Source organism: Xenopus laevis, chromosome 7S (genome assembly GCF_017654675.1).
Source record: "Xenopus laevis strain J_2021 chromosome 7S, Xenopus_laevis_v10.1, whole genome shotgun sequence".
Lineage (NCBI taxonomy): Eukaryota > Metazoa > Chordata > Amphibia > Anura > Pipidae > Xenopus > Xenopus laevis.
The window spans coordinates 23,603,954-23,630,769 of NC_054384.1; the positions used below are offsets into that span (position 1 = coordinate 23,603,954).

Sequence of the window (26,816 nt, forward strand, 5' to 3'; positions counted from 1 at the left end):
TTGCATTATGGTAAATTTCCAGCAGGTTGAAAAAACCTTACACAGTCTTTACCTTGGTCAACGGAGGATTTTAGAACACATGGAAGTGGGGAGAAGCTTAGATAGAGACCGCGAAAGATCAGTTAAAAGCTAAAAGCGACAGCTGCAACCAAAGGAATAAAAATATTTGTATTAGTTTGATGGCACAGTAGAAAATGCGTTGCCTCCTTGGGTATCTCCAAGCTAGTTTGGAAGCTGAAACGACTGTTTTGGTGGAGGCAAAATAGGGACATTTTATCACCCAAAGTAGAGTATATTTATCTTGGTTGGGAGGCAATTTTCAACAGTATTAATTCCAGTTACTAGGTTTGTAAGATAAATGAGTAGTCACTGAATACAATGCTGGATTTAAAGTTTATTGGTCTGGATCAGATAATTTTCAGGCCATTCAGTTGGATTTAAAAGGGGATTCATGGCTCAGTAAAGGAGATCATTTATTGTTGGGATAGCAAGGTTATTCATATTCTGACATTTCCAGTATTTATGGCAAATATGGATTTGGGGTTCATGGGTCATTTCTAGAGAAGATGCTGGAGTTTTAGCTGTAATTAACCATAAAGCCAGTGGCAAACAGAGTACGATTGTTTCAGGTGCCTCCACCAATAACACGTCATCTTTTAATGGTCTCATATATACTGGATAGAAAGCTAAACAAAAATTAATCTGGATAAGATTTGGAGAAATGCAAAAATATTGCTTTAATAAATGGCACTGAATGGCATGGGCACATGTGGTTGGTTACTTTCCCTAATCACTGCAATGGCATCTATTCTAGTTTTCACTAAGGGTCAGGGCACATGCTCAGATTCGGGGAGATTAGTTGGCCGGCACCAAATCTCCTCTTCTTCAGGGCGACTAATCACCTCGAACTGCCTCCCACCGCTAGAATGTAAATTGCTGGCGGGATAGCACTCGGAGCGATTCGTTTTTCAAAGTCGCCCGAAGTTTTTGCGTGAGGCAACTTCGGGCGACTTCGGAAAACGAAGCGATCTGAGTGCATGGGAAGGCAGTTCAAGGGAGATTAGTCGCCGGGCAACTAATCTCCCCGAATCTAAGCATGTACCCTGACCCTAAATATGGTGATAAAATGTTGTGTCTACGTGATCACTATCAAGATTTGCTTAATGAATTGGTTTATGTGACAAAAGTTCAAATGTTAAGAAATACTGGTTAATTGCAACTACAACATACTTCAACGTGTTATTCTGGGTAAATTCCAGGAATATTGTATACTTAAAGCTGTATAAAACTGCTGCATGACCAGGGACCTATTAAACATTGAAGATATTCTTTATCTTCCCACAGAAATGAAATTGGATTTTGCTACAGATGGACTTCCATCTGTATCACTAATTATTTCTTTCGATGTCCCCAATAGGTAACAGAAATTCTTGTAATAAAAATTAAGGATCAGGAAAATAGAACTATTTAGTATATGTGGAGATGCCATTAGGCATAACGGACACATTTTTATATCTGACATACATATTTGTATAAGCGATTTCAGTAGTGATTTCAGTAGTATTTTGGGTGACGTCAGTGCTGCTAGTCCCTAAAAGTAGGCTGAAGTTAATTAAAGGTAGATGGGGAAAGTTAAAGGTAGATTTGTCTTCTGCTCATTGCACTAGCAATACGTCCCCACTTTGATCCGCCCATTGTGGCTGGTGGGCCTACACGGTGGTTTAAGAATTCTGGGAGATGGTAGCAACTCTGCTACTCTCCAAGGTTGTACATTGCACCATATTTGCAGCACCACATACCTTTCTGTTAGGGATGAAAATCAGAGCCATACACTCCAAAAACAATCCCCACATTTAGCCACTCATATTTTAAGGGTAGTGGCAGACAGGGAGATTAGTAGCCCAGCCACAAATCTTCTCTGCGTCAGGCGAATAATCTCCCCAAATGCCTTCCTGCCGGCAAGAATACGAATCGCCCAACGTGATGGCATACATTTCCGAAGTCGCCTTACGAGGAAATCCAAAGCGATTCGTATGCATTTCAGGGAGATTATTCATCCAAAGTAGGGGAGATTTGTTGCTGGGTGACTAATCTCCCTGTCTGCCACTACCCAAACAGCCGTAAGATCTCTGGCAGCTGTGAGCTGGAAGCAACCAAATATTACAGGATTGCAAACACTGATAACAAAGGAAGATTGGATTTGAGCGATTGAATCCATCAGAGACAAACTTCTAGATAGGAGTGATCTCCGTGGGCCCAGAATCTGGAGAGTATGCAAGCTGGAACTAATAATGCGATCGGAGGTACTATATGCATGACATAGAATACTCTGTGTTTCTATGGTGGTTTAAATGGGGACCTGACTAACCCATCCCTGTTATATGTCCCATCACTCTCCCTATCTTTTTATTTACAAGTTCCAATGTATTGTCTCCATTTCATTGCAACATTGCATGATTGACACACGACAAACCAACAAGGTCGGTGACACAGCCAGCAAGCGCTAACTGAGCAGTCAGATGCAACGTGTTCCTTTCTGTGACATGGATGTACCAAAGATATTCATTGTTACTTGTATGATCTTTATTTCCACCAACCAATTAATTTAAACACCAAAAAAAAGAAACCAAATCTGACCAATTAATTTGTTGGCCGAGGCCCTTGAGCTATGAAGTGAAGGGCAGCATCCATAACTAGTTTGCAGTCACATTTACTGGAGGACAGCACCTTTTAGTCTTTTCCAGACAAGAAAATGGCCTCTTTCATGCTAACGTTACCATAAAATTACAAAAACCTATAGAAAACCAATAAAAACACAGAGCATAGCTAATTGCATCTAAATAAAAGGATTAGGCCTTCTAGGTGGATTCTCCATTCTCTATCTGGTTGAAAAAAAGCAAAGTCCATAAAGTTCAACCCCTCTAAATGAAAACCCAGCATCCATACACACACCCTCACATAAATTATAAATACCCATATATATATATATATATATATATATACTAAGTATAAATTTTAGTATAACATTAGCCTTTAATATTATGTCTGTTCAAGAAATCATCCAAGCCACTCTTGAAGGCAATAACTGAATCAGCATCACAACTTCACTGACCTCACTGTCCGGACTGTGAAGAACCCCCTACGTTGCTTCAAATGAAAGTTCTTTTCTTCTAGTCTAAAGGGGTGGCCTCTGGTACGGTGATCCACTTCATGGGTAAAAAGGTCTCCTGCTATTTGTCTATAATGTCCTCTAATGTACTTGTAAAGTGTAATCATGGCCCCTCTGCCTTTTTACCAGAGAAAACAACCCCAACCTTGACAGTCTATCCTCGTAATGTAAGTCTTCCATCCCTCTAAGCAGTTTAGTTGCACTTAGTCTCTGCACTCTCTCCAGCTCATTTATATCCCTCTTAAGGACTGGAGTCCAAAACTGCACTGCATACTCCAGATGAGGCCTCACCAGGGACCTATAAAGAGGCAGAATTATGTTTTCATCCCTTGTGTTAATGCCCTTTTTATGCAAGACAGAACTTTATTTGCTTTAGTGGACACAGAATTACACTGCCCAGAATTACACAACTTGTTATCTACAAAAACCCCTAGATATATCTCCCAACACACTGCCATTTAGTGTATAACTTGCATTTATATTATTTTTGCCAAAGTGCATAACCTGCATTTATCAAAATTGAACCTCATTTTCTAGTTTGCTGCCCAGTTTTAGAACCTATTCAAATGACTCTGCAAAGTGGCCGAATCCTGCATGGAACCTATAGTTCTGCACAATTTAGTATCATCTGCAAAAATAAAACAGTACTTTCAATGCCCACCTCCAGGTCATTAATAAACAAGTTGAAAAGCAAAGGTCCTAATACAGAGCCCTGCTGTACTCCACTAACAACAATGTTCTATTTACCACCACTCTTTGTAGTCTATATTTTAGCCAGTTCTCTATCCAGGTATAAATACTATGTTCCAACATTCCCTAATTTAATAAGTAACCTTCTGTGTGGCACTGTATCGAATGCTTTAGCAAAGTAAATCCCATTTTTGTTCCGTTTAACCCTGTGAAAAGCATTTCCCACTTAATATGTTGCAGAGATGCCCTTATACTGTCAAAGTTTGCACGTCTAAAATTTTGTGTTATAGTTACTCTTGCAAAGTGAATTTATTCCATATAGCAGCAGAAATGGATGACTTTTGATGAAGCAGTAACATAACTGCATCAACCATATCTAACCATATCTAACAGGAGCATAATTGGTGCATTGCGATTGCTTTACACAGCAAAGCTCCCAGCGCCAATGTTTCAGGACAATGTTGTATTTGTGCCAATATATCAGCAAAAACTCTTTATAAAATATTACTCTATTTCCATTTCATCCTTACTTATATTAGAAACAACTGAAACATAGACACTAATGCCAAAATAAAAGATGTTCTTATATGAAAGGGCACACTGTATCATTCTCAAGAATTTAATTTAGGCATTTCTACTGAGTTAACCTCTTACACACCATAATACATACAGTTGTATAGCGGTCCAACATCACTAACCTGAACAATCACTGTTTTTGGTAGAAATTCTATTTCTACATAGCAAATAATTTACTAGTAGGTGTTGTAGAGTAATAGAAAACCAACACACCCAAAAGCATCTGCCAAACCCAGAATTTTCTGTTAGACTAACAGATGGTGAAACACCATAAGTCATGCCAGAATATGTATTTCCACTACTTCGCAGTACATTGGTGGTGACATTTCATACTTCTTCAGACTATTGGCATTGCACATAGTTATGTCAGGTTTGGTTGTATATGGTTAGTAATAGAAGCCTAATGCCCCTTATGAATAGTTCTTGTGTTAGCATTACTTCCAGAGATAGTTTGTACCTCAGCAGCAAGCAAGGACACTGGACCGCCATAAGGGAAGGAAAGTGTCCTGTTAGTGGCCCAGCCTGTTGTGCAAGGTGTGGGTGTATTGAGGAAGGGATTGGTGGGTCAGACCCATGGCACAGAGGGCATATGTTGGCCCACTATACCTCATGGCAACCTTATAAGGATCCATAACTTTATCCACTTGAATTCCAAAAAGATCCGCACTCACAAGTCTTATTCACATAATTAAAAATGTTTTTATTGCAGAGCTTTCGGCCTCCTCCGAGGCCTTTCTCTTTGAGAAAGGCCTCGGATAAGGCCGAAACGTTAGTCTGTAAGCTCTGCAATATAAACATTTTTATTTATGTGAATAAGACCTGTGAGTGTGGATCTTTTTGGAATTCAAGTGTATTTACAGTATATATACAGGTATAGGATCCCTTATCCGGAAACCCGATATCCAGAAAGCTCCAAATTACGGAATGGCTGTCTCCCATAGACTCCATTTTATCCAAATAATCCAAAATTTTAAAATGATTTCCTTTTTCTCTGTTATAATAAAATAGTAGCTTGTACTTGATCCCAACTAAGATATAATTAATCCTTATGGGAAGCAAAACCAGCTTATTGGGTTTGTTTAATGTTTAAATGAATTTCTAGTAGACTTAAGGCATGAAGACCCAAATTACAGAAAGATCTGTTATCCGGAAAACCCCAGGTCCCAAGCATTCTGGATAACAGGTCCCATACTTGTATATATATATATATATATATATATATATATATATATATATATATATATATATTATATAATTTTATTTATACAATATATAACAGAGATTTAATCACATGTTCACCCCAAGAAACATCAAAGTTACGCTAATTCTCTGCTACTGAATAAGATAACATGGATATTTATTGCATGTTTCCTACATATAGTTCTACTTTATCATTTAAATGTACTTTCCTTTAGGTACACTTACAGACAAGAAGAAAAAAAGAAATCTTAATGAGTTGCCAGCAGCCTGTGAATTTGATGTTTGTGAACCTTAATCCCAATGTGCATATGTCTCATTATATGCATATTAACATTGGCACCTAAGGGTTAAGAGTTGTTGATGCGCTGGAATAAACTAACAGGCACGCTCACTATGTAAAGTATTCGGCAAAGTATTCTAAATGTAGATGGAGGACCCAGAGGACAACACATAATATATACACTCAGAGATATTTACTTCTACCTAGCACTTTTAATAAAATCTCTCATAGCAACTGCAGGCCGTCTTCTGCAGAAATGTTTTAGAGCCTAGAAGAATGAAGACAGGTATAACCCATATTATATATGCCATTATATTGTATATATACCCCCCCCCCTCAAGTGTCCACTAAAGCTCTGGTTACAAGTGAGCCTCGGAGTACAGCAGATCCCCACCAACCTTACCTTTCTTGGGAGTATAAACCTTCTCTATGTCGATCTTCAAAAAGTCTGGTAGTTGGGTGAGAATTGCTTTTGAATTCATAGGGTATATCCAACAAAATTTTGTAATAATACTTCAAATGGACATCAGACTATTGGCTTTTCCTTGGAGTCTGTGAAATCTTGTTCATTGGACCCTTGTAACATAATATCAATATAATTTATTGTAGATTATAGAATTTACACATCTCAATGTTCCTTGTGGCTCTTTGATATTAGTAGCAAACGTCTGTTTTAGCAAATGCCACTTTCACTAAAATTAATATACATTGTGTGGCTAAAAGTACCCAGACATCCCTTTTAAATGACATGCCCTCAATAACTATATTTACTGCAGAGTGTCACAATATGTCAGAAAGCACAGTCAGCAAAAGGACTATTTGTTGGAAGCAAGTCTTAAAGAGGTAGAGCACCATTAGCGTAACTTTTAGTATGAAGTAGACAGTGTCCGACTGGCCCACCGGGAAACCAGGAAAACTCCCGGTGGGCCCAGGTGTCAGTTTGGCCTATTTCATGGTTATTCTCTATTTCTTTATGGGGAAACATGCTTAATAATGGGAGAATATTGTAATTATATATAAAAGATTAGGAGAATAAAGAGGTTGAGTGAGTAGAAGAGGAATAATAGCTTAGAAAGGTCCACTGTCTTTCTGGTGGGCTCACGGTTTTAGGTTTTCTGGTGGGCCCAAGGTCTATGGGTTTCTGGTGGGCCGTTGGCATCCCAGTCCGACACTGGAAGTAAAGAGTAGTATTCTGAGATACGTTGGTCTTAATTGTATTTGTGTGTTTGATTTTATTGTTTAGTAGCGCTCCAGTGTGGAATTTTATCAGGTCGATAGGGTCAAATACCTTAGCAACCAGACAGTGGCTTGAACATTAGACTGGATTATGAATAGGAGAGGCCTGAATAGAAAGATAAGTAATAAAAAGTAGCAATATAAATAAAATCTGAGCCTCACGGAGCAATAGTTGTTTGGCTGTCAGTGACCCCCATTGGAGACCTTGAATAATGCAGAAGAGGAAGGCAAATTATTTGGAAACTATAAAAAGTAAGAATAAAGTAAACAGTTGGCCATTCTCATAGTTACCTTACAAAAAGGTAACAAAGTGAACTAAAACTTTAAAGTGGACCTGTCACCCAGATATGAAAAGCTGTATAATACAAGTCCTTTTTAAATTAAGTTAACATGAAACTCAAATAGTTTTTTTCATTAAAACATCCATTCCTGTTATAAATTCATTTAAAGATTTCAGCTGTCATTCATATATTGTCTGCCCCTCCTCTATGCCTTAGGTATAGAGGTGGGGCAGGCAATTACTTTCACTTTCCATTTTATATTTCCTACATGTCACTACCCTCCTCACATTCCCCCTTCCTGCTTATAGACTATAATTGTGTAGCTAGTAGTCATAGGCATTAGTGATGTGCGGGCTGACCCGATACCTGTGGGACCCACGGGTTTACCCATGGGTCAGGCGGGTTCGATCCAACCTCGCACGATCATTTCCAGGTCGTGGGCGGGTTGAGCTCTTCTTACTTCTCTCCTCGCCTGCGACCTTCCAAATGTCAGTTTCCGACTTTCGTGTTGAGTATTTATAGACGCGCGCCTCTCGCCCCGCCCCTTTTGTGGAGTCATCGGCAGGTGCCGTGGGTCTATAAAAGAGACCCGGAAGTCGGGCTCAGGTGGGTGGCAGGAGGGTCGGGCATTCTGGCACATAAGATTTAAAAGGTGTTACAAAGCTTATCTTAATAACAGAGTCCACAAAATGACTGCTGCCTGCTTGCTGTGGTTGTGAATTCTGGCAACTGGCAACAAAGATTTTAATAATTTATAGAATGTTAGAAACGTTTATTTTGCTTTACAAACACAATAGATAATTTGGAATTATTTTTTAGGGTTACAGGCCCCCTTTAAAGTTATATACAGTAATACAAATATATTCTTGACAATTCCATGCTTCCTATTTGGTGGAAACAGTCTTTCCTGTTTCACATGTTAATGGGCCCAGCACAAGAAGAAGTATAAGCATTGAAGAGGTCTCTAAGCTCCAAAGTGGAGTACAGACACCTGCATTTGCTCCATAAATACAGTGCTGTTTTTTTTTTGTCAGAGCTGTATTTATGAGGAATGGGTGGGGGCACGTAGGCATCCACTCTCCCGACCCCTAATTTGCATGATATTGAGAGGCGCTACTAGGGACCCCTAAATGAAATCGAGCCTTGTGCCATAGGGCAGGTGGTAAGAATAGGATACTATCTAAACCCCTAACCAACCTGTGGCAAGGTGCAGAGTGCAGACCCTGGGTGCAAGTGCTGTAATGAGCACCAAGGGGTGCTCTTTGGAAAGGGTACTTTTAGTTGTGCGGGTAGATGCAGTTTTGGAACACACTGCAAGGCTGCAAATGAATCTCTGCTTTGTAATGAAAGAGAAGTATGGCTGTACGTATAAATGAACGCATTTATGTTTTTGACGTTTGCCTCTTACTCTTTTTTTGCCTTCTGCTTAATATATATGTTGTTTAGGGAGACCGTGTCATTACCGATAACTCAAGTCTAGGTGGCAAAAATGCCTTGGGGGCCATAAGACAACTTGCACTAATTGCAGCTCTTTATAGGATTTATGATAGCTCATGCTTCTTCTCTCTGTCCAACGTTGCATGCAACCTAGTAATAAAAGTGCCCAATTAAGTATAATTGTTTGCATGTTGATAACCCAAAAACAATTTAATTACAGTTAATTAAGTTCATTGAAGCCGAGGCATCTCATTTGTTTTTGCGTTGTGGCATTAACTGATAACACCTGGTAAAAAACATTAATCCCCCTTGGACATTAAGCAGATTTATAAAGTGCATTATCAGCAATGCATTTATATACCCTTGTTAATATTGCTTAAGAGGAGCACATAAAGCAAGTCCCTCGGCGGGCATCTTAATAATAAATAAAGGGGAAGATGTCTTTTAGGGCTGCTTGTAATCTGTTATGATTTCCTTTCTTATTCTTAATTGCATTTCATTTTCTGTACTTTCAGAGCCATTTCATGTTCATTTTATAAACACATTTGTTTTCCAAACGATCAGCTAGAAATAACCATTTTAGAAGAATTCGAATAAACTCCAAGTTCCAGCAGTTTAACATAAAACGCACATCCCGGCGTCTCCATCTGTCTGAATGGATTGCGCGCACTTCTTCTTGCAACACGTTCCCACACACAGAAGATGGGAGCTGAAAGGGAGGCCTGGTTCCTACCGAGATGCCTATACGTGCCACTGCAGTCTCTATAGTACGATTAGAGAAACAGACTTACATGGATTAAAGAGAGAAAAGATAACCTTCATGAGTATAAATAATATTTTATGTTTCCCTTAAAGGGATGGTTCACCTTCACAATAAAGTTTGACAATTAATTTGCCTATTTCGGGTTAGTTAACTCTGTAACCTTTAATGTTTGCTGATGAATGTATATTAGAAAAATGACTTATATGTGCCCATGAATGAATTGACAAACTTTATTGTGAAGGTTCAGTAAGAGGACATTGAGGCTGTTGGACATTAAATGAGCTCGGCTGCCCCAGTTCCACCCTAGTTAAGGTCTTCCATTTTTAAGGCAGCCAAAAGCCCTGATATCAAGCCAATAGAAAATCTGACAGTTTTAAACATTGAGTTGCACAAGTGTCATCTGAAATAAGCCAAAATCACTGCCAGACAAGGAACAGAGCTGGCAAATACTTATCACCAAACACATAGGGGCAGATTTATCAAGGGTCGAACTTCGAAGTAATGGGAATTTTTATGAACTGCCATAACTTCAAAATGTGAATAAAAAAGCGTATTCAAAAAATCAACGTTTTTAACTTCGGGTGAATAGGCTGTATTCGAATGGTTCGAAACAAAGTTTTAGCACGTTCGATCGAATTCGAAACTAAGTATTTGTCCCAAAAAACTTAGATTTTTCAAAGTTCACCAAATTACTCGAAATAGGTTCTAGGAGGTCCCCCATAAGCTAAAACAGCAATTCGGCAGGTTTTAGATGGTGAATGGTCTAAAGGTGGCCATACGCCAAACAAGCGGATCTCTCTCCTATATGCCCACCTTGAGGTGGGCAATATCGGGCTGATCTGATCGTGGGCCCAACGATCAGATCCTACAGGAACGGGCGGTCAGATCGCGGGACCACATCAACGAACAGATGCGGCCGCGATGCGACGGGATTTTTAATCCCATCCGATTGAGATCTGCCCGACTTTCGGCCAGCTCTCGATCGGGGAAGCCCGTCGGGGGCCCCCATACACGGGCCAATAAGCCGCCGACTCGGTCGGTCGGCAGCTTTTATTGGCCCGTGTATGGACCTTAAATCGAAATTATAAAAGAGACAGCACATGATACATTTCGATATTCGAAGTAAAAAATGTTAAAATTCAATTTTTTTTCTTTGCTTTGAATTTTCACTTCGACCCTTGATAAATCTGCCCCATAGAAGCCCATTTATGAATGTTGAATTCATGTGAGTTTTGAAAAACTCCCATAAACTTGAAATTCGATGAATTGATATTTATTTATAAAATCTGATTTGCTAAACTCCGGTGATTAGGATCGACCCAAAAACTCAAATTCGATTCGAGTTTTCTTTTTTCAGGAAGGCTGCAAACAACTCCAAATTGATCCCAGGACTTCTCCCATTGACTAGAACAGCAATTTGGCAGGTTTTAGGTGTTTCATATGTCATGTTTCATATGTCATGAAAGAAATAACACATTTTAGTTTTTATGTTTCTTGATGGGACATTTACATTACAAATAAATGAATCGAAAAAAATGTACATGGGGAGGTGCATTTATCAAAGGTCGAATTTTGAATTCATGTCAGTTTTTTTAAACTCCCCTAAATTCCCATAAATTCGAAATTCGACCAATCGAAATTTATTGACGAATTGAAATGTACCAAAAACTCAAATCGAATTCGATCAAACGTGATTCAAGTTTTTTTCTCCAAAAAACTGCAAGCATCTCCAAATTGATCCCTGGACCTCTCCCATTGACTAAAACAACAATTTGGCAGGTGTTAGGTGGCAAATAGTCAAATTCAGAGTATGATAAATCTCGAAAATCGAATTCAATTTTTTTTAAAATATTTGAATCGAATATGGATAACTCCCGAATCGCATTTGAGTTTTAACCATAAAAAAATTTGAATTCTAATTTTCAATTTGTCCCTTGATAAATCTGTCCCTCAGTGTAAAATTAGAGGATTAGTTAGGAGTTTTAATAATTTTTCAAGACACGAGGGGTTATTTGCAAAAAGTTGGGTGCACAGTGCAAAGGCTGCAATTAGCAGTATAGTGTGTTCTGACTTGTGCACATCTTTCCCCAGACTGCTGCACCTTAAACTGGCCATAGATGCAAAGATCCGATTGTACGTATCATCAAACGATCAGACTTCCCCATCTCCCGACATGCCACTAACCATTCCAAACAAATAAAGTAGACGATGTTCTGCCCCTGACAGCAATCGTATGAAAGTTATGTCCGACAAAAGTTGGTGACAGTCTCCCACTGAAAATCGTACGATCGGCAATACACGCAGAGATATTATCGGCAGCTGACAGAAACCTTTTAACCTGTCCGATCGACCGATCTCTGCCAGATGAAAAATGATGGGACTCTCCACACACGGTCCGAGGCAAGATTCTCACCTTGCCTCATGGCCGGAGCGGCCCTGCCTGGTAACTAAGAGCTGAATTTCCATTTTTCAACCCGGAAATTGAGCTCTTCTAGTGCAGAGAGTGCAATTGCAGAGACCCCCCCGGCACAACGTAGTTTGCCCAAGACCCACTCTGAGCTGAAAGGTGAGTGCCCTGGGAAGGGTTGGGGGGAGGCAAAATGAAGGCCGCCTCAGGTGGCAAAATGGACAGGATCGCCCTTGTCTGTAACTGCTGTTGCTGAATGGCCGCAGGCCTCTATTCAAGGGGGGAGAGACCTCCTGCTGGTGTAACTATGAGCTACTGGGCCCCCCGACAAAAAAAATCTTCAGAGGGGCCAGCATGTGTACTCAGCTGTGCATGCCAGTCCTCTCTCCTCCCCACAGCAAGTATAGCGAATGAGTGAGCACTGAATTTCAGTACACTAATGTGGGGACTACATTACAGCAGACCCCGCAGCCCGGGCCCCCCTGTTCCCTGGGTCCCTCCTCCACCGTGGGTTTCTGCTGTATGGTAGTTACACCACTGGCTGACCCCTTGAGTAGAGGGCTGTCTGTGTCATACAGATGTGTAAGTTAGGTTGTGGTAGGAGGTGCAGGAGACAACAGGGACCTCTAGGGAAGGCAGTAAGGACACATCCACATGCTGATTACAATATACATATATAAATTACAATATTTACAAGAAAACATCAGCTCAGTCTTGGTGGAGTTTCCATCCCTTTTCTAAATTAAATCTCAGAATAACTAGCAAACCCATTGGGAAATAAAAAATACATATTTTCAGCTGTGTTCTAAAAGGTGCGAGAATAATTACTGCAGAGGCAGAACAAAACAAATGGTAAAAGCATCTCATACTGAGCCACAGCACAGTGTCATTTCCACATTAATAAACCTCTTCCCTTTTCCGTAAGCGGAACGAGAAAATATTTCAATCTGAACGGCAAAACGTGGGGTTCTGCAACATTACAGATTCATTTCCATTCAGAAGTTCTCATAACTATGCGTCATCCCAAAATATACACAAGATTTATGTACCTCTACAAATAACTTTTCACGGGAAGCACAACAGGTGGTATATTCTGTATTTTATTTGCACCAGTCCAGTTCTGCATTAGTAACACTGTAACAGAAAATGGCATTGACCACTTCTCATTTGTTGTAAACGACTTTCCAGTTGGGTAGCGATCAAGATTTCAGCATAACAGAAATACACATTCTATAATGTTCCTGAAAAAAAAAAAAGTAACATTCTCCTTCTGACCAAGCATGATATGAAGATTGAAATGGGTTATAAGTAATAGAAAGATCTCAGGCAGTCTGTACGGTAAGGTATCGAATATATTATAAAGAATGCTCAGGACCTGGGGTTTTCCAGATAAGGGGCATTTCTATAATTTAGATCTTCATACCTTAAGTGTATAAAAATAATCATTTAAAGGAAAACTATACCCCCCCCCAAACAATGTAGGTCTCTATAAAAAAGATATTGCATAAAACAGGTCATATGTAAAACCCTGCTTCATGTAAATAAACCATTTTCATAATAATATACTTTTCTAGTAGTATGTGCCATTGGGTAATCATAAATAGAAAATTGCCATTTTAAAAAATAAGGGCAGCCTCCTGGGATTGTATGATTCACGGTGCACACAAACAAACTATACTTGTTAGGACAGAGCTTTGTCTTTTGCTTCCACACTTCTTCCTGTTACAGTTAGAGTTGTAGTATTTCTGGTCAGGTGATCTCCGAGGCAGCACACAGACCATCACAAAATGGTGGTTCAAGGCAAGAGATGTAAAAGAGCAAAATTCACTTAAATATATATTCCAGTTTGATAATATTCTTTAATATGCCACTTAATTTGATATAAATTACCTATTGCTCAAGTATTCATTTTGGAGGTATAGTTTTCCTTTAAATGTCAAATAAATCCAATAGACTTGTTTTGCCTTCAATAAGGATCACTTAGATCTTAGCTGGGAACATGTGAATAAGGTTCTGTTTTGTTATTACAATGTTTACAAATTTGCATTATATGGATAAATGGAGTCTATGGAACACAGCCTTCCTGTAATTCTGGATAATGGGTCTCTGGATAACAGATCCCATACCTGTGTCTTGTCCATTATGGGCACTGCATACAGTAAACTAAAATATGTAAGCACATTTAATACTTTATGTAAGCTTGAACTGCAAAATGCCTTGTGCACAAATGCTTTTCAGTATAAAATAGCTTAAAGAGAGTAAAAAAACCCCGACATTCTGGATTTATAAAAAGCACAGCAAAAATACCAGGTCAATATTTGGTCACACTACACAGGAGAGGATACACTAGAAAAACTGTTTAAAAACCTATTAAGCCTGACCTTGAAAATGGCCTATTCGCTTGCTGCTGATATACAGTATTTACATGATTTGTCTCTTCAGTCTTCATTAAATATACTATTTTACAAATCCCATAAAACAGAGGACACGGGACTTTTACAGCAGGTTTGCCAAAAGCGAGTGAGGCATAAAAATGCCTTTCCTACGAGATGTTGCTAAATTGATTGTCCTACCCATAGGTGCAATAACTCACACAACAACATCTCATCTAATAGAACACTGCTCAAATAGATTGTGCGAGCTGCAAACTCTCCAAGTAGACTTTTTTTTTTGGGGGGGGGGGAGGCTGTGCAGCATATACACAGCAATGCTAAAGGCTATCCATCAGGCAACCGTAACTCTGATTTTTAATTCCTCTTCAGATGTTTTTCAATTTTTTTGTTAATAAAAAGATTGGTCCCTGTAAATCACAGCCTTACACACACACGGTATTCTCTTTTATTCATGTGCTTGCAAGAACTTCATTTCCCTGAAAGAGAAAAAAGGGCAAATAAAAGTTAACGAAATACATTTCTGGGCAGATATACACGACAAGGATTATTTGAACTTGAATTACAAATCGTATATTTTGCGAAATGCCCGGTGTATTCCCTGCCTGTTAAGAAGGTTCTAGTTCTGGTAATAAGTCCCTACTCTTGGGCGTTTGCCTTTGACTTTAATTTCTATAGTATAGTTCATAAGGTGTGGCAGTCGAGAATTTCAACGGTGGTTCCTCCTATGATATTTGTTCACTCGAGCGAATAGAACAATGCCGTTTAAACTTTCCCGTGGATGACCAAACAGCACAAAATCCACCAGTTCAGACACCAGGAAGGCTGGTCAATATATGGCTTTTAAAGCTATAAAAACAAATGATACTTGATGACATTGGCTAAAAATAATCCAATAAAAAAGAACTGATAAATATGAGACACACAGCTAATGGAGCTCCTACTGTATCCCAAGAGTATATAATTCGGCACTCCAAATATCAGCAATTGGAAATATTAGAAATATTAAACTTATATTGCCTAAAGTGCATCTTACGAACATGCTTTCTCAAAAGAAAAAAAAATACTGCTTTTGAGAAAGCTTTTACGGAACACACATACTCACCATTTCTTATTACTGCTATTAGAAGTAAAGAGTGATATGCTCTTTGGCTACACTAAGTGCATCTGTAGCTATGTGTTGCTTATTCCTAATGAAAGGTGTTATTTATATTTGGTTTTAGTCATGCAGCTGATTTTATTTCCAAAAATAATGAACACCAAGACCCCACGTACTACTGTAAGATTATAAACTTGTTGGCTTTATACTGAATTTTTTTTCTTTATATGTACCACCACCTCCTGCCCTGCATCAATTGCTACAGTTCAGTTGTGCCGAAAAATAGGGTGTACATATGTTGTTTGTAACACCACTTTCATAAAAGGCTTTTGCGACAATACATTACTTGGACTTCTATATAATTGCACTTGGCTCCTCTTAGTCCTTCCTGCTTTCCATTCCAAATCACGCACTGCTGCACCTATTGATGCAGGCTACCACCCCCTCCTTGTTAATCAGAAATGGTTTCCTATGAATATATGCCCTTGGATGCCAACTTGTTTGCACATTGCTTTTAATTCCCCTTCCCTCTTTTATTCTATTGTTTAATAAATGTATTCTGGTGATTGGTAGGTTTGAGGTATATATCTGCTATACCTGTGTGTTTTTTTTTACAGCATATGATTTAGTGCCCACTGGCTATGCATTAATTTACTATGTGGCCTAAAATAAAATTCTCAGTCTTTTTACAAGACTGTGGAATCTGTGAGTGCCTGCAATTTTTTCCTTTGTTTGGATACCTCCACCCGAGCTATAGGTATGGGGCATGAGCACCCGGACCCCACAAACAACTTGTTGGCTTTATACTGGGATTTTTTTTCTTCTTGATCATTTGTGACGACCCCTAAGCTTAGCTTCTCAACAGCTGCTCAGAGCTCACTGAGCATGTGAGTGTCGCAGACACTTTCCAAGATGGTGACCCCTTGTGACAAGTTTGAAGTCCTGGATCATTGCTGCTATTGAGAAGTTGAAACTTTAGCCTGGGGCATTAAGTTCAGAATATAAAAGATGGCATTTTTAACCACATTAATTTTTGGGGTTTAGTTCTCCTTTAAAAAATATGTGAAAAAATTGCGAAAAAGTGCACATGCAATTGTGTTAACTTGGGGAATCAGACACAAAGGCAGTAAGCACAAATGCCTCAAGAGCATTGCCCATTTGCTTCCACAAATGACACCGTAATTTTAAGGAAAAATTATGTATTGTGGGAAAAAAACATGCCAATTGCTTTCAAAAGATGCACCTTATTCACTGCACTTGCAGATGTACATCTCAGTACAGAAACACTACTAAACTATGCATTTTCTGGCCTAAGCATGCCTGTTGGGCAGGAGTAAATAGACACTGTGTGTGCCACTGGCCTTGTAGCTCTGCACCTGTAAGTTAGGGAATAAACTATAGTTTCTAATTAAATTTGAGCATTTCTTCTGCCTGTTATTGACTTTCATTTAACGGTTACTTTAATCCACTTTCATTCATTTTGAGTATTTATATACAATAATTTGTTTATTTCATCCATTCACTAACATGTAATTGATTAAGCCTCATGGATTCATGTATATAATAACTGATATTTTATTAATACAAGGATCACTTTATGAATTTAGCCTTAATTAGCATCCTAACAAATTCATAAACATTTGAAGACAATTCAAGCAAAGCACAATGATTACTCAATGAATTAACTTGCAATTTATTCTCATTGCTAATTTTTAATTTATTGCGTTTATTTAAAGAATTAATTGACTTTACAAAGTGTCTGTTTTTATCATTTGAGATATATATTCTGATTAGATCCAAAAATAAACAGAGCCATAATGGGAATTTAAAAATATTGAACAAATCCAAGAGGTTCATTTAGAAATCCTGTGTATATTGAGCACCCTAAATATGTTTCACATTGGCAACTGCAACCATGGATGGTTGCTTCCGAAACCAATATATTGATACTTGCCCAGCATGGATAATATTTTGAAGTTCAGTTATTATAGTGACATTATGTGCAATGCATGGCATTATCATGTCATCAATGGGAATTTCGAAACAAAGAAATCCAGTAGCACACTTGAATTGATGCAAAATCCGTAGTGATTGATTGAAACGTTGCCCTTGTTTGTTCATATATGGGCTAAATAAATCACTATGGATTTTGCATCAATTCAAGTGTGCTACTGGATTTCTTTCCTTGGATGACCAAAAAAGCAGACAAGGGTCTTCCAGTTTAGCACATCAAAGCTACATAGGTTCTAATGAGGACTGCTCTGGGAGTTTATATACCCTTAGAAGGATTGTTTGTCTTGATAAAGGCTCCCTTAAAGGAGTAGTCAACCTTGAAGTTAATTTTTAGGATATTGTAAAATTTTGATTGGTCTTGATTTGTTAATTTTTGTAATTAGTTTTTAAAAATTATTTGGCTTCTTCTTCTGAAGAAGGGGGTCAGACACTCCACCTTCCAAAAAAGCAATTACTCTGTCGGGCTACAATTTTATTGTTCTTATTATTTTATATTACTTATCTTTCTATTCAGGCCTTCAGGAGCCTCAAGTTCCAACCGATGTCGGCAGAGCCGTTCGTGGATTGGCTTCTCGCATGCACTCCTATGAAGCCCAGCAAACCCACTTCGGCCAGGCACTAGAAGCAATCTTGGAGAAGCTGTCTGCCTTATCTCCTGTGGCTCCAGTTCCTATGCCAGTTCCTGCAACCCCGCTCCAGGTTTCCGAGCCTCGCATCCCTGCACCTCCTCTCTACAGCGGTGATCCGGAATCATGCCGTGGTTTCATCAACCAGTGTGAAATCCAATTCACCCTGCTTCCAGGTCAGTTCATCTCGGAGCGAGCAAAGGTGGGCTATATTATCACCCGCCTGCAAGGGAAAGCTCTGGAGTGGGCTTCTCCTCTTTGGGAGAAGGAGGATCCGGTAATCGATGCTGCCAGGGCCTTCATTTGGGACCTTCGCACAGTATTCGATGCTCCTGGTCGGGCTACTTCTGCCTCTGCCCGTTTATTCCAGCTGCAGCAAGGGACTCGTTCAGTTCCTGAATATGCCATTGAGTTCCGAACTCTCGTGGCAGAAACTTCGTGGAATAACGATGGATACCATGCTGCCTTTTACAACGGTCTGGCGATACGCATCAAGAACGATCTCGTATCCCGTGAGATTCCTCCTCGATGGGAGGACCTTGTTGCGTTGGCTGTAAAGGTTGATACCCGACAGAGGGAGTTCCAAGTCGAACTTGACAGGGATCGTGCCAGGAAGTTTTCCAGGTTTCAACCCACCCTGGCTCCACGCTTCCAAAGACCCCTACTCCCCAGTCCGGCTTCTAATCTTCTTCCTCCTCCTCCTGTGACACCTGCTACTTCTTCTTTGCCATCCGAAGAACCAATGCAGATCGGTCGGGCACGCCTTTCCGAACAGGAGAAGCTACGGAGAAGGGCTGCTGGGTTATGCCTCTACTGTGGGGGAAAAGCTCACTTCGCCCAAGAATGCCCAGTGAAGCCGGGAAACTCCAAAACCTAGGTAAGCTTGGGGAGACTTACCTGGGTGGAATTTGTTCTTCTCCCCATCCATCTGCTCAACGTTTTCTTCTCCCTGTTCAAATCCAGTTCGGCTCCAAGAAGATTTCTTCTCAGGCATTCCTTGATTCTGGTGCTGCAGGCAACTTCATGGATCGTGCCTTTGCTGACAACCATGTCATTCCGCTTCAACCTTTGGCAACCCCTCTTCGTGTCCTGGCGATTGATGATCGTCCCCTTTCTTCTGCCATCATCTCGCAGTCTACTCAGGAACTTTCCTTCAAGGTGGGCACTATGCATTTGGAGAGACTGTCTTTTCTTCTTATTGATTGCCCTTCAACTCCTGTGGTCCTGGGATTGCCTTGGCTGTGTGTTCATAATCCAGTTATTGATTGGTCCATCTCACAAATATCCCGTTGGAGTCCATTTTGTGTACACAACTGTTTGCCTGCTGCCCCTGTCATCAAAGTTTCTTCAGTGTCTTCGAATTCTTCTCTTCCTCCTGTATACCAAGCCTTTTCCGATGTCTTTGATAAAAAGTCCGCTGAGACTCTCCCACCTCATCGCCCCTATGATTGTCCTATCGAACTTTTACCCGGCTCAATGCCTCCTCGAGGCCGCACTTATCCGCTTTCTCCCTCCGAAACTTCTGCTATGAAGTCCTATATCCAGGAGAATCTGCAAAGAGGTTTCATTCGTCCTTCCACCTCCCCTGTTGGAGCAGGATTCTTCTTTGTTGAAAAGAAAGACGGAAGTTTGCTGCCCTGCATTGACTACAGGGGGTTAAATAAAATCACCGTAAAGAACAGATATCCCCTTCCTCTCATCTCTGAACTTTTTGATCAGCTCAAGGGGGCTAGTTTCTTTACCAAGTTGGATCTACGTGGGGCCTACAATCTCATTCGGATTCGCGAGGGAGATGAATGGAAGACCGCTTTTAATACTTGTGATGGCCATTACGAGTATCTCGTCATGCCTTTCGGCCTTTGCAATGCTCCTGCGGTCTTCCAAGAATTAGTTAATGATATTTTTCGTGATCTTTTGGGACAGTGTGTGGTCGTGTACTTAGACGACATTCTTATTTTTTCCAGAAACCTTTCCGATCATCGTTGTCAAGTACGTGAAGTTCTTTCCAGATTGAGGAAAAACAATCTCTTCGCCAAGCTGGAAAAATGCACCTTCGAAGTTTCTTCTATTCCTTTTCTTGGCTACATCATTTCTCCTCAAGGTTTTAAGATGGATCCCGCCAAAGTTTCTGCAATTTTGGATTGGCCCCTTCCCACGAGCGTTAAGGCAGTCCAGAGGTTTATCGGCTTCGCCAACTATTATAGACAATTTATCAAAAACTTCCCTTCCAAGATCCATCCAATTCTGGCCTTGATCCGTAAGGGGAATAAACCTCAGCACTGGCCTCCCCTAGCTCTCGAAGCCTTCAAGACCCTCAAGGAAGCCTTTTCTTCTGCTCCTATTCTTCGACATCCTGAACCCTTACAACCCTTCTTCATTGAAGTCGATGCCTCTGATGTGGGTGCCGGTGCTGTTCTGTCCCAAAGATCTTCCTCTGACGGGAAACTCCACCCGTGTGCTTTTTTCTCTAAAAAATTTTCTTCCCCTGAGCAGAACTACGATGTAGGCAATCGGGAGTTACTTGCCGTTAAGTTGGCCTTGGAAGAATGGAGACATTTGCTTGAGGGTTCTTCTATTCCTGTGACTATCTTCACCGACCACAAGAACCTTGAGTTTATTCAATCCCTCAAGCGCCTCAATCCCCGGCAAGCCAGGTGGGCACTTTTCTTCTCCCGTTTTAATTTTATTATCACTTTTCGTCCTGGCTCCAGAAACAGGAAGGCTGACGCTCTGTCCAGAAGCTTTGCCCCTGAAGATTCCTGTCCTGAAGATCCTGTACCCATTGTACCTTCTACCAAGATTATCGCCGCCATATTTCCCTCCTGTGCCTCTCAGTTACTTTCTGCTCAGTCTTCGGCTCCTGCAGAGACCCCTCCTGGTGTTGCCTTTGTCCCTCCGGAATTTCGTCATGACATCTTATCCCAAGCTCACAGTTCCAAACAGGCTGGCCATCCTGGGATTAAGAAGACAACTGAACTCTTGTCCCGTTTGCTCTGGTGGCCGTCCCTAAGGAAAGACGTCAAAGACTTTGTTTTGTCCTGTTCCACCTGTGCTGTTTCCAAATCTGGACATTCTCCCCCCAAGGGTTTACTCCTGCCTCTTCCCATTCCATCTCGTCCTTGGACTCATTTGGCGATGGATTTCATTGTCGATCTCCCTGTTTCATCTGGCCACACTGTCATCTGGGTGGTGATCGACAGATTCAGTAAAATGGCTCACTTCACGCCCCTCCGGAAACTGCCTTCTGCTCCTGAACTCTCTGGACTTTTCATCAAACATATATTCCGTCTTCATGGTTTTCCTACCGAGATTGTGTCCGATCGGGGGTCCCAGTTTATTTCCAAGTTTTGGAGGTCTCTTTGCAAAGCCCTTAACATTTCTCTTCAATTTTCTTCCGCCTACCACCCACAGTCGAATGGAGCCGCTGAACGGGTTAATCAGGCCTTGGAACAGTTTCTTCGTTGTCATGTGTCCTTGTGCCAGGATGATTGGTCGGATCTCCTTCCCTGGGCTGAATTTGCCCACAACAACGCCCTGCATTCTTCTTCCCAGAACTCTCCTTTCTTCTGTGTTTATGGTCTCAATGGTCTCAATCCTTGGCATTTTCTCAGGATCTTCTTCTTACCAATGTACCTGCGGCCAATGACCAAGCTGCTCACATGTTGGCTATTTGGTATGCCACTGCGGCAAACTTGGAGAAGAGTTCCCTGGTGCAGAAAAAGTTTGCTGACAAGAGAAGGATTTCTTCCCCTCCATACATTCCTGGTGATAAAGTTTTTCTTTCCACACGCAACATTCGTCTCAAGATTCCTACACCCAAGCTTGGTCCTAAATTCATCGGTCCCTTCCCTATCATCGAAATCATCAACCCTGTGGCTGTTCGTCTTCAACTTCCTCCTGAACTGCGGATACCCAATGTTTTTCATGTGTCCCTGCTTAAACCTGCCATGTCTTGCCCCTCTTCTTCTTCCTCTCCAGCTCCTGTTTTGATTGACGATCACAAGGAATTTGAAGTCAAAAGAATCTTGGACTCTCGTATTTCCCGGGGCTCTCTTCAATATCTCATCGAATGGAAGGGGTTCGGTCCTGAGGAGTGTTCCTGGGTGAAAAGCACGGACGTACATGCACCTGTCCTGGTTCGTAAGTTCCACAAACTTTTTCCTTCTTCTCCTAGCCTCGGTGGTCCTGAGGCCCCCCCTAAGGAGGGGGGTACTGTAATGGAAAGTAGTGAACTTACCCCACAGGACATCCAAGATGGCGACCTCCTGCTCCACCATGCGGCTCTTCCTGGTCGTAGTATGACGGCGTCAGAAACGTGTCGCCCTAGGATTGGTCGCCGGCGACGGAATGGACGCCGGCGTCAGAATGGGCGCCGGCGTCAGAACGCCAACGTGAGGACGCCGGCGTCTGCGTCATGACGTCACTGCGTCAAGTTTGGCGCCAACTTTTGGACTATTTATTCCCAAATTCCCTTTCTGTCTTTGCCCAATTATAGGTCTATCTTGCATAGTTCCTGGGTGTGATTTACTGCTTTCTGATTATCTGTGTACCGACTTCTTGCCTGTTTTACGACTCTGATCCTTGCTGCCTGTATTTGACCATTTGCCTGTTTTCGACCATCGATAAATCCTTTTGTACCGCGAACTTGGTGTTATTGCCTCCTCCTTGGTCCGCACTACATCGGAGCCTTCGGGCCCTGACAATTCCAAACTGGAGACCTCCCGAACAAAAAGCTAAATAATTCAAAAAATTAAGACCAATTGCAAATTGTCTTGGGATATCACTCCCTGCTTAATGCAAATGTTAATTTTAAAGGTGAAAAACTCCCGGAAGGGCCAGAAACATTGACTAAATATATTTTTTAAAAATGTGATTTACCAATTATACAGTCCCAAGAGTCTTCTGCTTATTTTTGGCTATTTACATTTTCTTAGGGTATCATGTAACATAAAGAGCAAAGTTTGCTAGAGTTCTCACCTATAGCAACCAATCAGCAAGAAAGGAAAGTTCACATTTCAACTTTTTTTTTTAATTTCAGCGGTTTCCAAAAAGTATGCAAGAAATAATATATATTTGAAATTGCTTTGTATGATTGCTTTTACTCTTAGATGTGAAAAAAATATTTTCTACCCTCTCATGTTGTCCTGGCACAGCTCAGTAAGCATGGAATGCAACACTTTCTGTATTGGATTACAATACATTAACATAGAGTCCTGTGAGGAACCAATTTGTTAAACCCGTGACCCGCACCCGGATACTTACCAGCTTGGACCCACAAATACCTTATACGCAACCCGATCCGCAACCCGCTGACCATCAAGAAATAGGAAGAGCTGTCATTGTAAACCGGAAGTGACGTCATTAGAAGTTGCTGTGATCAGAAAAAAAGGAGTAAAGCAGGAAGTGTTGTCGTTGTAAACCGGAAGTGACATCATTGGAAGTAGGCGTGATCAGAAAAAAAGGAGTACAACTCGCTACTGAGAAGACCCGCGACCCGAACTGCGACCCGCAAACCCAGAGAACCGCAGACCCGAGTCTATACCCGCTCCCGAAACCTTTTAACGGACACATTTTTCAACGACAGCAGATTCATCCACTACGGAGTGTGCTCCTTCAGCATTGCAACCTGTAACAGTGCAACTGTTATCGATCCATTAATTGTGGACATTCCTCTTATACTACTGGTACAGATTAAAAAGTTGTCACTGAAGCTTACTGAGCTGCACGAGAGGGTGGAAATGAAGAAAATCTATTTTAAAAAAAAACATAAAAACAGCAAAAATATAAGACAAGTGAAAAAGTTTTTATTACTGATATGCTATATGAAAACAACTAAATGCAAAAAGGATTTGGGAGTAAGTAACCCTTTAATTTGCATAAATCTGAAGGTAGGGAGGCGCTATTGCATTGAAATCGGGGATAGAGTTGAGTGAAAAGTATAAACTGCTGGTTTAATTTGTAAACAACTTCCTTCTTAGTGACTGCCTTTGTATATCTATATTGCACTAAAAAAATTTGAGAGGCACAAACACACACGATAATACCGATGACGTATTTTTGTAAGTCTAAATTGCAGATGCACCGTTGCTGTTCCAGATGGCCCTGCAATGCACTAAGGACCAATGTGTCTGTGCCTCCTCTGGGAGACCAGGGGTTTAATCACGTAACAGATTTGGATTTCTGGAATAAATGAATCATACGGAGATCTCTATTAAAAGCCATGCTGCTATAATTGGCTAGGTTGTGATTACCAAGTCACTTTTTGTACAGAATCTGACAAGAAGCGATTTAATTGGTGTTACATAACTATCTGATCTCGCTTATATTTTTCCCTCTGCACAAAAAAAATAAATAATCTTTGCACAAATGCACTGCACTTGGTTTTGATACAAAGAATTAATGGTTAGGGAGAGAAGTAGAATTCCTGATGTACCGGATCAAAGTATGATTGTTTAAATTAGAATAAAAGCCAGTCATGACTGGCTAACTTGAGGCTGAAATGGTATATCAATTGCAGAAGTAACTGGTTAATGAGCAATAATCAATTGCAAAAAACTTAAGCTATGAAAGTATACTGTATGCTGATCTTATAAGAGTAGTAATCCACCGACCTGCACCCTAAACTTTGGGAGGCTTCTGCTCGAAACTGCCATCCTATTAACTCCAAAAAAGAGCTTCCTCTCCCAAAAATCCCTCTGGGATTGTCTTTCCACTGCAGTCATTGGTTACCACTAATTACCCAACATCCTGATGGCATGTCCGTATGCAATTACCATGTGTGATCTGATTGCCGGCAAGGGTGAGCAAATGACCAAGGGAAAGAGCAGTGATGTCAGTTTATTTTGCTGACTTATTTCTAATAATGAAGATACAAAGTGTAATTTGCATTGATTTTTTTTGTACAATCCTTAGTTAGCCTACAGGGGGAAAGGGTGCCAGTGTCCAGTGGATTCCAGTGACTGTTACTACAGCATTATCACTAGAATGAGGAATTAACCAGTGATGGTATGTCCATTAGTGATTGGCTAATCGTTACTCCTGCACTCTATTAACTCTGAAACTGCAAACAACTATACTTGTAAGTGTGAGGGTGGAGCAAAACAAAGTGGCAGAATTATAGTAGTGTGATAGTCTTTGGTAGGTTTTTTTTTTTGAGGAAAGGCCACAATATCTAATATAAAGACATAGTACAGTTGAATTAAAAAAGTCTGGGCACCCCATGCCTAAAGTATAGGGCAAATTTACTAAAGGGGGTGAATTTTAGCTTTGGAAGGCTCCGCCATACTTCACACAACTTTGTCAGAGGTTAATTCACAGCGCATACGATTTCTCAAAATGTAAAGTTAAATCTCGACAGACTAACACTGGCAAAGTTACATCTCGACAGAGAAAATTGCTCAGCGAGGGCATTTCAAAGTGAACTTTCGCTAGCGTTACTTTCTTCCTAGTGAAACGTCATTAACATACTTACGCTTACATCAATTTGAATAGGGTGGTTACATAAAGGTCATATATATGTCTTTATTAGAGAGGTAAAACTGGCCACTTATTAAAAATGTCTAAGGAAGCAAAATATAGACAAAAGAGATCCTTTATTGTCCTAGACATGAGCCCGCCCTAAAACAAATGTGGAATGGGTAAACAATTTAAAAAAAAACCCAAAAAAACATATATTTAACATGTACAACTTTTACAGATAATTCCACATTAAAATAGGAAAAAAACCCCAGCATTTTGTCTTTTCTATGACTTTTTCAGCACACAGGATATGATGTCACTGACATAGGATTGTTGAGGATGCAGCTTCATCTTATTAATTTGTGAAAATTCGCCTTGGGAAAGGAGCAACTTTCGCTAGTGAATTGTCCTTTACGCCTTTTAGTAAATTGTCAATGTCCCTGTGAATTGCTGTTTTGCTGAATTTTCACTAGCGACGGTCACTTCACCCTTTAGTAAATCTGCCCCTATAAATCAGTGTGTTAAAACTTGATATATTTGCAGCGCTGCGGGACAGTGCAACACCACTTCTGTGTCAGCCAACCCTTTCTGAAGGTCCTATGCAATCATGAAGGTTTGCTTTTGTGTTTCTCTCTGGCATACAAGCAACTCTCTCTAAAAGGTCAGGGACTTTGCAAAAACAAGTGGAAGGGGGTCTAACCTTTGCCCGTGCCACAATTATTTTTATTTTCTTGGTTTCTATGTTCATGAAACAATATGCAACTGTACATTAAAATTTGCAAATATATTGTTTGTTTATGTCACAAAATCTTGCAGTAGTTATTCAACTGTATATGACACATTTTCTATTCCTCCAAATGTATGTAAAGAATATATTATATTCAACTTATTCATATCTCAAGTAACACCTTATTACAAACCATTCTGATGCAGAAAAATGTATATTAGCTTAGCTAAACACTGTGATTGTCAGTGGTAAATAGTTACTTCTAACACAGGCCTGCCAATAACACAGCTTCTTTTACTCTTACCCTGCTTAACAATTGGTATGCAGGCGACTGCAGGTCTTCGATGGTCTCTGCAATAGGTTTATTGCGTGTTTCTGGCAGTAAGAGACTCAGGATTCCTGCTGATATGCCACTGATTCCAAATGCCACAAATGGCATTGATGGATTAAAAGATTTCTAGGAG

The 26,816-nt window shown here is 40.4% G+C and overlaps 1 protein-coding gene across 1 annotated transcript in view; it reads right to left on the reverse strand.

The window, feature by feature from the left end:
- Positions 1-14,812: 14,812 nt before the first annotated feature.
- The window catches only part of slc22a15.2.S (solute carrier family 22, member 15, gene 2 S homeolog), a gene marked incomplete at its 5' end in the record, with an annotated part of 153,576 nt that continues 141,572 nt past the window's right edge, over positions 14,813-26,816 (reverse strand). Inside the window, 2 exon segments of the mRNA NM_001086152.1 lie at positions 14,813-14,908; positions 26,657-26,809. Of these exon segments, the coding sequence (NP_001079621.1) occupies positions 14,882-14,908; positions 26,657-26,809 (180 nt within the window). The 3' untranslated portion in view covers positions 14,813-14,881.